Source organism: Triticum aestivum, chromosome 4A, assembly GCF_018294505.1.
Source record: "Triticum aestivum cultivar Chinese Spring chromosome 4A, IWGSC CS RefSeq v2.1, whole genome shotgun sequence".
In the NCBI taxonomy this organism is placed as follows: Eukaryota; Viridiplantae; Streptophyta; class Magnoliopsida; order Poales; family Poaceae; genus Triticum; species Triticum aestivum.
This window is the reverse complement of record NC_057803.1, coordinates 650573501-650588652: the sequence shown is the minus strand read 5'-3', so window position 1 is coordinate 650588652 and position 15152 is coordinate 650573501. Positions and strand designations below refer to the sequence as shown.

Genomic DNA, 15152 nt, shown 5'->3' with positions numbered 1-15152 from the left:
AAGCTTGCAATGGGATCATTGAAATTTTGTTTCGATTCATTTCAGCATTGCCCACAGGAGGCCAACATGGTGGCGCACAACATTGCAAGACACACTTTATTTGAATACGCTAATAAACGATGGAACTCTTTTGAAGTACTCCCTCCGTTCGGAATTACTTGTCGCAGAAATGGATGTATCTAGACGTATTTTAGTTCTAGATACATCCATTTCCGAGACAAGTAATTCCAAACGGAGGGAGTAATAAAGTGTGCCGTATGGCATTCCCCTAAAAGAAACTTGTTAAGACTTGTTCAGCGCCAGATGTTCTAATATGTATCCACTTCAACTAACGGTCAGACCAGCGTCTCTTCATTTAACTGTTAAATGATTTTGGAAATGAACACTTGCTGGTACTGACACAAAGCAAGGCGCATTCCACTATGTTAGCAAAATGGATTTTGCACCCCCTGTGCTATGCTTCTACTGGAACATAAAAGAATAGGAACAGAGAGGGTGATAACTTAAGGCAGGTACACAATATAGCATGCTCCCGTTGATTTCAAAATGCACAAAGGCGGTACAATCCATAGATTGCGCTTTATGCACACTGCCCAGCACTAAACATCAATTGCGAGCTTAAGACGTCAATGAAGACACATTCATCACATTCTGTTAGCGAGTTGTTGTCAGGTTTCAGCATCCTCCTTACAGCAGCTACCGTTCCATTAGCCATGCCCAAACTGTTGACCAGGACCTGGACATAAAACATTGTGAAGCTCGTCATCGATTCAAACCCTTCAGCGCACGATTTACAAATGTGGTCACTGCTAATCCGGAAAAAAAGGAGTTAACTTTACTGACCAGGGATGACTCTGGACTGCTGGGGCATTCCCTCTATCATACTTAGCTGCCTTCTCAGCTTAGCGATGTGAGCCTGCACCTGGAGGAACAAAAAGGGAACGATTCAAATCACAGGATGCTGTTTTCCATGACTAACTGTTCATGTCTACGCATATTCTATCAGGTTTGTATGTAAACCATTATATGCAACACCGTGTAACTAAACAAGCAAAATGGAATAAAAGACACCAGAACGGCCACGTGGTTTGAAGGTCCCAAACATTCCTAGTGTGGCATCTCTATGGAAGTGACACCAAGAGCGAAATATTACCAGTGTTACGACAAGGATATGCATATTGGAACGAATAAATAATTCCTCTACTGGACACTGGGTTTTCTATTACTGGCACACAGCTTATCCTAAAACACATTCACTGACTGAAATTCATATGAGGAAACTCAATTTATAAGTCTCTACAGCAGTGAACCTTACATGTATGGCTAGAATATATCTGCATTGCCAACTATAATATACATCTCAGAAATAAGGACAAATGCTGGTAGCTGTAAATCTCACCTGCTGACGAGCAGCCGCCAGTTTTAATAGTTCATCAGCTTCAGAGAAGTTCGAGAACCACTGGCTCAAAGAATGATCCTTCGTGTCAAAACGCTTCTTATCATGTGGCATAAGTTCCATAGGGCCTAGATGATTTAAAGATTAAGATGCTACTTTATCATTTCCCACTACGAAAATACGAAGTACAAGCCAGCAAGCCACATACCTGGAGAAGACAATGTCATACCAGGAGGTAGCCTGGGCACAGTAGCAGCAGGATGATTTTGGACTCTCAGGAAGAAGGCCTCAGTAGGCTCAGGGAAGACAACTTCATCATATGTTTCCACTACAACAGGTTTTTTTGTTGATTGAGGTCCGGCATCCTCTTCCGGATACAGCTTAAGTTGATGAAACCTGCACAGATTCTATCACCTACGTATTCGCTCCCAAAAAAAAAATCTGTTAAGAAAAGAACTTCAGCACTTACAAGTCCAAACGCTTCTCACAGACATCACTGTGAAAATAAAGTGTTATTGCAATCTCAAACTCTCCCCATCCAGATTCGGACAACTCAAAAGGTGGTTGCTCTACAACTCTTGTTGGATTAGTGAAACTTGGGTGAAGCTGAAACACTACACGCTTAACTATGACACTCAAATCCTCATTTGTTGCAGAACGGATGTACACGGTCCATTTGTGAGAGTTGTACCTAGAAGGGAAAAACAGTTTTTCTTCAGATAATTTTCGCTACAGGTAAGAACATAAAAATATGACACTGTATTTACAGTTTGAAGTTGTAAAATTTTGATTCAAGAAATTAACAAAAATAAGTTTCTGTTAAGCAAATGCTTACTCGCTTGCTTTTTTGCCAAGCCAAAATGAAATCGTCCCATAGACAATTGGAAAACTGATTTCCACATCCTTGAGCTTCTTATTCTGTTCAAGGGATTTTGGCAATGGTTAATCAGAAAATCATTATAGATTACATATCAATAATGTCTAATCATCAAAATAACGATGGATGAAATGTGCAACATCCAATCATATTGTGTGATTAATCAAACATCATACTTGAGTCTCTAGAAAACTGGAAGATGCACTTTAACGAATGCTTAGTTCTTGCCCTGCTTTTCATGCATAGGAATAAGGTGATATTTTGTATTAGGACACCATACTGTAGGATAATCTGCCGTTGTTCTATGCAAGGAGATGGTAGCAATTAGCATGACACAAGAATTCTTTACCAAACACAAGTTACTCGCTCAGTGACATGCCAAACTATTCTAGAGCTTTTTGAAGTGGTCTTGCTAAGAGTTAATCAGAAAGTCATTACAGCTTGAAGGACAATAAGGTCTAGCATTTAACTATGAAAACCACAACGGATGAAATGTGCCAAAATTGAATCCTATCGTGTGAACCATCAAACATCATAGAGGAGCCTTTGCATAACTGTAAGATGTGCCCCGGTAAATGCTTAGTTCTTAACACACTCTTCATGCCTAGGAAGCAGGTAACCTTTATATTGGAGGCTAAGATGTTGTTCTACGCAAAGACATACTAGCAACTAGCATGACAAGAAGGATCCTCTGCCAAACAAAAGGCACTCACTTGGTTAAATGCCTAAATATTCCGGCCCATTCTCTCAACCCTCATCAACTTAAATCATGAGAATGAGCAGAACAAACCTACATGACAGCCCGGTTAAGAAAACGGCACACATTTATCAAACACACTATCAGATTACACAGCCCGAAACTTAGCGCAGCAGTTAAATAGAACTTTATGTTGGATCCCGTTCTGGTCGTTTCTCAATTGCAGTAGCAAACATCCTAGCATCATTCATTTTGCAGTTTATTACTGACGGATGCCTAATGTCTTTGGATCAAGTAGGCCTGCACGCTCTGGTCAATTCTGCCTCTCATAAGCCATATTACTCATCAACTCAATTACAAGCACAGAGCAGAACATATCGAACGTTCCAAATACAAGTCCATTTGCACACATTTGCCATCACTTCATGTAACGGCAAAGCTCAGCTATCAAACTATCAGGCGGCACAACTCGATGCAACTTCGCGCAAGCAGTTCAATTCAATTTTCAAGCGCAACAATGAGCATTCTAGCACCCATTCAATTTTGGAGAACACTACTTATCGATGATGCAGCGTAATGCGCTAGATCCAACTTGGCCTAGCTACTTACTGGCACAGAACACGCCCCTCAAAACCCTAGCTCCCCAGCCCCCAATGCGGGGCAAGCACGCCGTACAGAAGCTACCGCGTATCGAATAGACGAGGTCGGCGAGGGAGGGGAACCTTCTTGTCGGTGTCCTCGGGGACGCGCGCCGGCTTGGAGCGGAGCGCCTTCTGCGCGGCGGTCAGCGCGGGCTCCCCCGCCGCGGCCGCAGGAGGCGAGTCCGATAGGATAATGGGAGCGGAAGCGGGAGCGGGAGTAGGCGCAGCCGTGGCCGTGGCCGCCGCGGGGGGCGGCGGCGAGGACGGCGGCTGCTCCATCGGCCGGCGAGGGTTTGGGGGTGGAGCTCGGGTCCGTCAGTCCGCCGCGGCGGTGGGGATGGACACGACGAGAAGGTGGTTTGGTTTGGTTCGGATCGGTCGGTCGGTCGGTCTGGTCGAGTTGGGTTCGGCACGCTGGGCGTTCTGGAGAAAAAAAGAACCTAGGATCGTACGGTTTTTTTTTTTGAGACGATCCTAGGGATCGTACGTGGCGTGTTGGGCTGCGAAATGGGCAGTACACATTAGTTCGCACGGGCCCGGTGCATAGAGTGAGTTGCCTCGCTCGACTGGGCTTTGGTGTATCATTTATAGCCTATAGGCCCAGTAAGCATTAGCTCTGTCTCTGAAAAAATAGGGCCGTTGCTCAATTTTTTTTTGAAAAAATAGGGCAGGCAAATGCACTGAAACACATTGCCTCAAAAATATTGCACCGAAACACAATATAGGTTACTTCTGTTTCCTAAGGAAAAAGTTCATTTCTGTTTGTTTTTCTTTTGTAATAATAGCACCGATCCTCAGGCTTCTCTATTTTCTTTCTTTATGTCATAGCACAAACGCACATGCGCACATACATTAACCCCTATGAACCTTCTTGCATGATCAGCAACACCCACCAATCCCCACAACACGCAACGACCACCAACCCACTGCTACACCGCAAAAGAAATCCCCGGCGAGAGAATCCGCTGAAGACCACACGCACCACGAGAATCCAAGGAATCATCAAGCAGCTGCGGGCGCCTTTCCCGTGGCGTCACACTTCTTTGTTTGGCTTCTGAGGGCCTCCTCCACAATCTTCTTTCCAGATCCAGGGCTAACCCTCTCCAAACGTGCGAGCAAGCTGTGAAGCTCAACCTAAAAGAGAATCTCATCGACCTTCTCACGCACAGTCATCACCTTTTCTGCGACCACGTGTGTGTCGGTAACCTCAACATCGGAACCTCCACGGTCCACAAAGTGGATCTATCTTGATAGTATACAGGTGTATGAGGTTCCGGATCTTGCATATGAAGGACCTTTTCCCGGATCCGCCTGACCGGGCGTGTGGGCAAGCAAGCGTTGCTCATCATTTCTGCCAAAATCATCGCTCGTTCTGGTTGGAGATATGGATTGCCATCTCGATCCCATGGGCCAGGCCACGTGGTGGATCCTTCCCGGTCAATTGATCGATCCATCGATCTCCAGCAGCTAGCTAGCGGAGCGCGCGTACATGTCCATTGTGCAATGCTCTTCTTCCCACTGCATCTGTGGATCCATGGAGCCCCGGTCCAAGTAGAACATGCCAGATCGGGCCAATCCCGCCCTCTGCTAACTGAAATCACGCATCGAGCAACGGACGGACCCGCGGGAAGGATCCAAGGAGAAAAGGAATAATCCGCGCCTCTGCCGCTGGCTGCTTGCTGCTGGATACAGTACAATATATAACTTGAGACAGACAGCGACCGATGGCTGCTGCTCTGCCACAGTGTTAAACTAATGGATACTTGCACATGAGAACTCTTAACAAAGAAGAAGGAGATGAAATCGTTAAACAAGAGCGACGATTTTTCTTTGTTTCCTTGGACAGTTGGTCTCTGAATTTCATGCAGGCCACGCAAATAGACATCGGGTTGACCTGAAAGCAGCAGCCACCATTATCACTTTATCAGCATATGCTCGCTGATGCCAATGGAAGCAGACGTGCCTCGTCCGATTCTTCTTACATCGAAAAACAAAGAGACAAGAAGGTTCTTCTGCTTCTTGCACAACGAATTGGAAATGGAAAAATGCACGTACGACTGTACGAGACAGTTGTTGCATGACATGGAAGCGAGTATGGATTGGATCATTCGGTTCCGAACTAAGCTAGCTGCTACCCTCTTGGTGTTGCTTTTCTACCAGCTACCGGCACAGCACTAACTGACAGCAGGCCGCAGAGGGCGCCAAGCCAGCTATTTTGGCTGTCATGGCCACCACTGCTGCTCTCGTAGGCCACAATCACAAAGGTCCTGCTGTTTCATACGTACGGAGTAGTACCTGCCAGTGCCCTGCTAGCGCATCTGAATTTCTCTGCATATGTTTTGGGCGCACTCATCACTATATAACAGGAGTTTGCTGTGACAGTGCATAGCTGCTGCTGCAGCCACTAGCTTGGTCGCTTCAATCAATTATTTCGTATAGTACTACTTCAAATCAAATAATCCCTCCGCTCTATAATATAAGTTGTTATTACAACCAATGTACTCATATATTGGTTGTAATAACATTTTGTATTATGCATTATGGGACGGATGGAGTAGCTTGTTAGCTTCAAGAGAGTTTAAGCCATGTATATATAATCACGAGAGACCGAGAACAGGAACCATGATGTTGATGTTAAGGGACGGAATGATATGAGCAGGTCCTCAAGAGGTAAGCATGCATGATCATTAAGCTAGTAGTGCTAAAGAGATGCGCGAGCTTAAATTAAGGCGAAAGCGATGGTGTGTCATTGTCTTCAACCTGCATGTCTCTTTCCTGACTGAGAGGAAATGATAAAATTTTAAGGCAAGTAGATGGATGCATTGGTATGATCGAGTCTTGTACCAACCGCAGCCTAGCTAGAGGCCCTGTAGAACAAGAGATGTGACCACAGCATGTCTACACAAGGACAATAACATAGAGATAGAGGCTAGCTAGCTTGTCTGCTGGTGTAGCTCCTCAGACTGAAATTGCAACCCAAGCAAAGGCACCCTCTTCATACGTAGCCCTCCCCCTAGCTAGCTAGCTACCATTCTTTCCTTGCCCCAAACAGTTTCTTCTCAAGTAAATCCAGGAGTGCCGGTGTAGGTGGTTGGTTACTACGATTGCAACTGGGCCGTATCCTTTTTGTTCGAATAATCGGATTCGGTGGCAGTATCTTCTGAAGAAAAGAACAGAGAGAAGAAGCGGTGATGTTTCCTTGCTTGGCAAACATCTGCTGCAGGAAACAAAAGCAGATCGGCCGACTGATTGAAACATGGCACCAGCTAGCTAGCTTGATTGAACGTTTGATATGGTGGTATCTGGATGACTCGACGTAACGTTGACGTTGAGGGCTGGAATACGGAAACCATGCTGTTTGCCTCTGACGGAAAGCCGTGAGAGTGATAAATAGGATTCTTTTAGGACTGTCTCCAACTCCAAGGACTGTGTACGTACAATTGTAGTAGTACAGTACTAGTGTTAGTGTATAGTAGTACGTAGGAGAAAACTGCAAAGGTTCTCAAAAGTTGCACCCATTTTCGAACCACTTCCCTCCACTCCGCACAAACACAACAGGGTCTGGTCAGGTTACCAGTCCTGAATCATCAACAACACAAGTTAACAGTGGCCACAACCTTTGCCCTTTACGGCTTTACCCCACCCCCAAACCGAGAGAGAGTGTGAGAGAGGCAGTGGGATTCAAATGCCCGCCGTCTCTGGACTCTGGGTCCCACTCTGGGTCTCCTCAGGATCATAGGCAGGGACATGCCCACCGTTGTAGATCACATCCTCCATGAACTGGTTGTAGTAGGGGCCGTCGATCGGTGGCGTTGGTGTTGGCATTCCGTCGAACAAGACGCGGGGCGGGGGGGGGGGGGGGGGCATGGTGCCCGTAAACGGCGGCCGTGCTTGCTTTCTTTGCATCTCGATAGACGGTCGTCCGCCGCTGTTGGACCCAGGTGTGACGTTGAGGTCGATGACGGCCGAGGGGCGCGGGGTGGACAACGCGATCACTCTCACGTCCGGCGACCCCGAGGAACGGGTCTGGCCGTCGTGCCTTGGCGGGGGGAAGCCGGGCGACATAGGCCTGGTCCGCGACGTCGGCGACTGGCAGTGCGGAGGCCGGGCGACCGACGAGCCTGTGCTCGCCGGGCCGATGGCCGCTGCAGAGAAACCGGCCGGACGACAAATGCCAAGCATGAGGAGGGCGTGCGCTTTGTTGACAATGGCCTCCTTCTCCTCGACCTCGGCCTTGCGCCGCGCGGCCTCCATCCCATCGCGCTCGGCGGCGAACTTGGCCGCGGCGGCGTTGTCCTTAACGACCGCCCTCCGGTTCCTCCTCTTCGCCGATTCCGCGTCCAACTTGACGATCTCCTCCGGCGTGCACTTCGACCGTGGCTTCCTTGGTGCCTTGTCCTTCTTCTTCTTGGCCATTTCGGGCGGGTCGACGGCCAGGCCGCCGGATTTCGGCTGGGCGTCGGCCATGGACTGGGGAGGGAGGGGGACGGCGGGACGTGGGAGTGTTTGGAGGAAAATGGCGCCAAAGGGGGCGCGGGAGGGTTTTGCTTTGTGCCACCGAAAGGCGGATCAGGGGCGGACAAGTGCGCACGTCCCGCCCGTCCGCGCGTTATCCGTTTCACCCTAAAATCGGCGCAAATTTGGACCGGGGATGGGTCGAAAGCGGACACAAAGCGGACAAAAATCCGTTTGCTCCCGCGCGCTGGGCCGTCTGGTTCGTCCGTTTTACCCCAAACGAACGCGCGTGAATAGGATGGGGTCGCGTCGCGGTGGAGTGCTGTTTTAGGTGGTTGGTTACTACGATCGCAAGTGGCCTGTATCCTTTTTGTTCGCATATTTGGATTCGGTGGTCGTAGTATCTTCTGAAGAAAAGAGGAGAGGGAAGAAGCAGTGGTGTTTCCTTGCTTGCGAAAGAACTGCCGCACGAAACAAAGTTAGATCAGCCGACCGATTGAAACATGGCACCAGCTAGCTTGATTTAGCGTTTGCCATGGCGGTATCTGGATGACTAGACGTAACGTTGACGTTGACGGCGGGAATGTGGAACCATGCTGTTTGCCTCCGACGGAAAGACGTGAGAGTGATAAATACAGATACAGTAGGGTTCTTTTAGGACTGTCTCCAACTCCAAGGACTGTGTACGTGCTACAATTGTAGTAGTACTAGTGTTAGTGTATAGTAGTACGTAGGATAAAACTGCGAAGGTTCTCAAAAGTTGCACCCATTTTCGAACCACTTCCCTCCACTCCGCACAAACACAACAGGGTCTGGTCAGGTTATCAGTCTTGAATCATCAACAACACAAGTTAACAGTGGCCACATCCTTTGCCCTTAGTCCACACTTATCACGTATTGCCTTTATAGCAGCATTGTAGACATGTGACTTCCATCCATTTTGGACTTGATCACCTCTATTGTGATGTTCAACAAAGACATCCAACAAGACCTTATCCATCTCATAATTCCATGTCAAGTAATCTCTACTATACTTCTTCTTTTTCTCTTCAACCATGGTGCTACAAGTAAAAAGTTTGAATAACAATTGACAACAAAAGAGAACATATATTAATTTCTTTCTCATGATGATGATGTACAAAATATCCAAAAGTCACCATCCAATACCTATGCACAAAAGAGAACATAACATCGTCTAGCTAGCACAAAAGAAAAGACATCATCTTGATAATCCATCATCTAGCTAGCACAAAAAAAAAGACATCATCTTGCCAATCCATCATCTAGCTAGCACAAAAGAAAAGACATCATCTAGCTAATCAACATGCCGCGCTACTGCTGTAAAGTTGCATGTGCCACTACATATTCAGCAAACATGTCAATAGATAGCTGGTTCCTGAAGTTGGTCCATGCATTAGTGACTTGAACACTTCTAATTGAGTTTGCATCATCAGCCTCAATTGGCTGAGAAGCTATTTCATTATCCACTTCCTGCAGCAATAAGTCGTCCATCATATGTTGCCTATCCCTCGCAAAGTTGTGTAACACACAACAAGCATTAATGATTCGAATCTGCAAGAATGTTTTCTTCAAGTAAATATTTTCCCCTCCGTTATGGCTCTTATTGAAAACCAAATGGACACATGTTACCTGGTCCTTTATGTCAAAAAAACTTTGAGTGCGAAGAATCGCCCACTTCTTCTTCCACAACCCAAAAGTTCTCTCTACTACATTTTTAGCACGAGCGTGGCGCAAATTATATAGCTCTTTGGCATTTTGGGGTCGTTGCTGACTTGATGCCCACTCTTTCAAGTGATACCGAGTGGATCTGAATGGAGCTAGAAATCCAGGTCCATTCGTGTAACCAGCATCAGCCAAGTAATATCTCCCTATCGTTAGACAAGTCGGTTAGGTTGGTTGTAGCACGTGAAAAGAGAACAAGATGCCAAGAGAAAAAGCCATACCATTAGGTACAACAAATGCATCTTGGCGATTAGTTCTCATGGAGTCGCGTAGGACTCTAGAGTCTGAAGCGGAACCTTCCCGGCCAGGTAAGACATACAGAAATTTCATATTCCAGTCCACCACACCGAGCATGTTGGTACTGACAGCTTGCTTCCTATTCCTGTACCTCCCTTGGGAAGGCACGGGAACGGAAACATCTACATGACAGCCATCTAATGCTCCTAGTGCACCACCAAACCACTTCCATTTGTAATCATCGGGAGGTTGAACATTAGCATCTGGAAGCTTAATGAACTCCCCATGCATAGATAGAATGGCTCTTAACACTTCGGAAAAGTGAGTACTTATAGTTTCCAAAGACCGCTTGTATGTGCCTCGAAGCAACCTCATTTTCAGACCATGACCCACTACTAACAAGAACATGGCAACCTTTTCTTCCACAGCCACATACACACTATCAACTAGACCACACCTCTCACGCAACATGATGCACAAATCATGGAAATTTCTTTTTGTTAAACGTAGCTGATCATAGCATGCCACTTCTGAGCCATCATACATATCTTTCAACAAATACTTCCTAAGTGTGTGCTTGTGCTCATCATCACTAAAACTACCTAATCCACGAGGTGCTCTCTGTGAGATAAGGTATGCCATTCCAAGAAGTACCGATTCGAAGTAAAGTTCTGTCAAGATTATCCTTTTCCTCTTTCTCCTTTTGTTCTCTTCAGTTATGTATGAAATCATGTCTACTTGATCTGATAGTATGGAACTACACAATAATTTAGTTATCAGCCATCAATCATTTATACAGCTTTTCAATCAATAAAACTGAGCATTTTATGAAGTGAACATCACACAATAAATTAGCACATCAAGTTGCAACTATGAAGACCTGCTAGAACAGAATAAAAGATGCCCCACAAACATAATTGTTGATTGTAACAGCAATACAGATCTAAAACACCTACAATTTCTAATCTTTGAGAAGACAAACATCTAGACAGATCTAGATCAACAACACACACACTTATGAACATCACATACCTTGAATCGGGCTGCTGAGAAGGATCCATTCACCCACCAAGTGACCTGCAAGAGACAAAGAAATTGGGGATCAGAGAAGATTTCTAGGGTTCTAGATGAAGAAACCACGGGGCTGGTCGAGATGGGGGTTCCAGCAGGGGGGCGAGGGGGGTGCTTGCCAAGGTGGGCAAAAGACAGCCCCTGCCGCCGCCGCCACGAGGAGGAAGCACCTTGGCCGCCATGGCTGGTGAGACGGGGGAGGGGGTTGAGGATTGGCATGGGGAGGGAGCAGGACGGGGACGAACACGGCCTCGCCGGGGATAGAGAAGGACGGGGAGGACAAGGGGGGAGGGGGAGGGGAAGGGATCTCACCTGCGCCGCCGCTGGCGTTCCTCAATCGCGCCGTCGCTCGCGCCTCTTGCCTTTCCTCGAGCGGGAACGAAGAGGTATGTTGGCGGGGAGGGGCTCTGGCTAGCGAATACAAGGCAATATCGAGCGCTGGGGGTCCGAATTGGAGAAAGGCATGCGCGCAATTTGCCGCGGTCGGGCCGATATTCGATCTCGTTTCCAATCCCGAATGCCACAGCCATCCAAACAATGACATTCGGGTCAGACCAATGCCAATATCTAATTCTGAGGCCCAATATCAACATCCAAACATAGTGTTACGGCTTTTACGGCCAAACCGAGAGAGAGTGTGAGAGAGGCAGTGGAATTCAAATGCCCGCCGTCTCTGGACTCTGGGTCCCACCTGCAGACACCCGTCCAGCCATCGAGCTAGCCCGCACGGCCGCAGGCCGTAGCCTGCATATAAAAGCCGCATGTGACCGGGGACCATGAAACTCAATCACTGCCAGCTGGGACCCGCCGGGAAAAGGTCGCCGGGAGCTGCGGGCCCATACCAACCGGAGGAAGCAGAGATACGGCCCGGGACGCGACACTGCTCGGCTCGCTCGTGTAGGTGTAGTAGACTGTAGACGAGGCGAGCGGGAAGAAGATGGACTGGACAGGCGGCAGCAGAGCTCCACCGCCGGCGCACCTTGCTCAGCACGAAGCAGCCGATCGCCGTCGACCAACCAGCACTTCAATCAATAATGTCAAGACTGCACACATTGACGCGTACGTGAACAGCTAAGCTAGATAGTACTCTACGTTGGATGCATGATGCGATGCGTCCGCCCGGAAAGGGACCGATCCGCCGGCCACCAGCTGCTCCCCCGCCGCCCCGACATGCCACGCTCGCCGTCGCCGCGACGTGCCCTCCTCGATCCATCCATCAACTCCCCACACCGTGCGTCGCCGTCGTCGCCCAGCGCGAGCAACGGCATGACGCACGATCACTAGTCGGTTGCAGTGTTACAGAATTTTTCTTTTATAATTTGTCGGTGGACCAGGGCATGCATATGCATACCATAGATCTGGTCTCGTCTCGTGCCCTGCTGGCTGCTGCAACTAGGGAGTAGGGAATGTCATGCTCACAGATCTAGTTTAATGCCTGCCCGGCGCTGGCCGTCGTGCGGATCCACACCTAGCAAACGGTTTCTGCCTCGATGCATGTCAGCTTCCAACCACATCCAGATCGATCTGGTCACTGGCATGCATGCCTTTTCTCCGGAGAGATCCGACCGTGCGCGTGCGGCCCGAGCGTTCCAATGATTTCTCTCTTGGCCAAGGAAAAGCATGGCTCGTTCTGGTTGGATCCCATTGGCATGGGGCACGCACCAGCATGTCTGCTGCCCGGCCGGTCTCCCCGGAATTATCCCGAGACCTACAGATCCAGACTTTCAAGCTTATGTAATGTAACAGCAGTGTCGATCGACCCGGTTGGGAAAATGCCAGATCTGGCAAGTCAAACCCTGACTGTGGGCTAGAGGAACAATGCTAAGCTAGTTGTATAACTGTAAGCATTGAGCAGCGAGCCGGAAGAATCCATTCCAAGCAGAGAAACGAGTGATCCGCGCCGCTCTGCCGCTGAATGCCTTTTTTTTTTTCGAAACGGAGGCAAAAGATTTGCCTCATCTATTAAAGTAGAGGAGAATAGAGTTTTGTAGAGTTACACAAGGCCGGAGTACGGCATGACAATTACTCGCGCGATACAATTTTTCCTAATTGTTTAGCCCCTGCAGTAACCCATAGGTTGGCCTCGTCTATAATAAGCTTGAGAAGGATTGGCGGTGACGTCTCTTTGTGGCGGAAGACTCTAGCGTTCCTTTCGTCCAAATTGTTCAGGATACGAGCATGGTAAGGGAGGCCATGACTCGACGATCCGGAATGCTCGAATTGGTGCGCTTGTCCCACCAAGAGAGGAGGGAATCCTCAAGGTGCCAGTCAGAAGGGTCCAGATGCGCAAGCCCATACTTGTCAATGAGCATCCGCCAAAGCCTCAAGGTGAAGCGGCATTTGGCGAATAGGTGGACGCCTGACTCCTGCACCTGCTTACAGAGCGGGCAAAGACCGCAGTTGTCCCAGCCACGTCGCTCTAGCCTGTCGGCGGTCCAAATCCGATCTTGTAAGGCCAGCCAAGAGAAGAATTTGACCTTTGAGGGCGCCCACATTTTCCAGACCATGGAGTCCATGGGGAAAAGCGTCAAACCCAGAAATTGTGCCTTGTATGCAGTGGACGCCGAATATGAGCCATCCGAAGAGTGCTTCCAAATGATGGCACTTGGAAAGGGCCTGATAAATAGATGAAGAATTTCCTCTGCCTGTTTCGTCGGACAGTTAGTTGGTTGATTTCTCTTATATCATGCGGCCAATTCAGCCCGTCGGCTTGACCTCAAATCACTCAGCATTTCCTTTGCTGAACATATTTCTTTGAAAAAAAGACATGAAATAATTTCCTTTAAGTTAGCCGGAGAGCTGCTAAGATTCCATTGAGAAGAAGCGGTCGATGGCTGCAGGGTTTATCCAAGGGATCCATGACTGGAAAGCTAAGTAGGGATACAATCAGATTTCAAGATATAGCCCGGCTCTCAACTATACCAGCACGCACCGGCCACTTTGGCCGACATAGACACGTACTGCTCATAATCTAGCTCAGCCGCCCGGGCCCCGGACGCCTTGCTATTATTATTTCACAACAGGAGTACTCTGCTGTGACAGTGCGGAGACGACGGTGCTGCAACCGACCAATTATTATGCGCTTTGCCAGTTAGCAGAAGAACGTCTGGATTTTCTTGTAACTCCCAGACGTGCTACTCATGTTCAAGCATCACTGGACGAAGGCATAACGCACACTGCAACTGCAGGAATGCAACTATACAAGAATAGTAACCGCGGGGAGAGATATATACGTACGTACGCAGTGCAAATGGAGTGTCACCGTCGGTGCCAGGTTAGGTGTGTGTTCAGTCGGTACAAACTGTATGTCTGCAGGGTTCGGTCGGTAAGGTGAAATACTCCCGCACCGTCTCTCTAAAGCTTGGAAGGGAACAGACAGAAGTGATGTCTCCCGCACGGAACGTGTCGACATCGGGATGGAAACAGGGCGCCAACCAGATCTAACACGTACGTGTGCACCCTGTGAATGTAACGTACTCCTTTCGTTCTAAAATAAATGTCTCAACTTTATATGTCCCGTCCGGAACGAGGCTGGGAGGAGCTCTGCAAAGAAAGGGAAGATCCACGTGACGGGTGAAAGTCGTCTCAAAAGTTGCATCGATCTTGGAAACATTCTCCCTCCACTTCCACTCCACTGGATCATCATCAGCAATGACCCAGCACCGTGCCCAGGTTTATATAAACATAGACAAGGAAAGAAAAACACCGAAGTAACAGTGGTCACGCACAGCTTAACTCACCCCTTTGCCCCACCCCTATGAAGATGGACCATCATGTATCTTGTTTGCTAAGCTGATCGACCATCACAAGTGAAAAAGGAGGGCGAGAGCGAGGCAGCCGGATTCAAACGCCCTACGCTACGCTACACGGCCGCACGCCGCAGGACTACTACGCCTAGCAGCCTCGCATAAACAAGTCGCATGTGGCCCGGGACCCGATCGCTGCCAGGTGGGACCACCGTTATCCATGGCCCACCGGAAAAAGTAGACTGAGCGGGCCCGGACCAGCCGGAGGAAAGAACCAGAGATACGGATA

The 15152-nt window shown here is 48.4% G+C and overlaps 1 protein-coding gene across 1 annotated transcript; it reads right to left on the bottom strand.

The window, feature by feature from the left end:
* Positions 1-396: 396 nt before the first annotated feature.
* LOC123087873 (transcription initiation factor TFIID subunit 14b) lies at positions 397-3999 on the bottom strand. Its single transcript, XM_044509995.1, has 7 exons — positions 3693-3999; positions 2232-2314; positions 1866-2087; positions 1605-1792; positions 1400-1524; positions 844-922; positions 397-736 (listed from the first exon to the last, which is right to left on the bottom strand). The coding sequence occupies exons 1-7, from the start codon at positions 3888-3890 to the stop codon at positions 708-710; spliced, it is 924 nt and encodes a 307-aa protein (XP_044365930.1). The 5' UTR covers positions 3891-3999; the 3' UTR covers positions 397-707.
* Between the last annotated feature and the right edge of the window lie 11153 nt (positions 4000-15152).

What these genes read in the sequence shown, in the direction of transcription:
- LOC123087873 (XM_044509995.1), bottom strand. Translation starts at nt 3,890, where the DNA reads ATGGAGCAGCCGCCGTCCTCGCCGCCGCCCCCCGCGGCGGCCACGGCC. An exon ending in CCGAGGACACCGACAAGAAG is followed by an intron (nt 2,315 to 3,692) that starts GTTCCCCTCCCT and finishes TCCCTTGAACAG; the next exon opens with AATAAGAAGCTCAAGGATGT. An exon ending in CTTGGCAAAAAAGCAAGCGA is followed by an intron (nt 2,088 to 2,231) that starts GTAAGCATTTGC and finishes TTTCCCTTCTAG; the next exon opens with GTACAACTCTCACAAATGGA.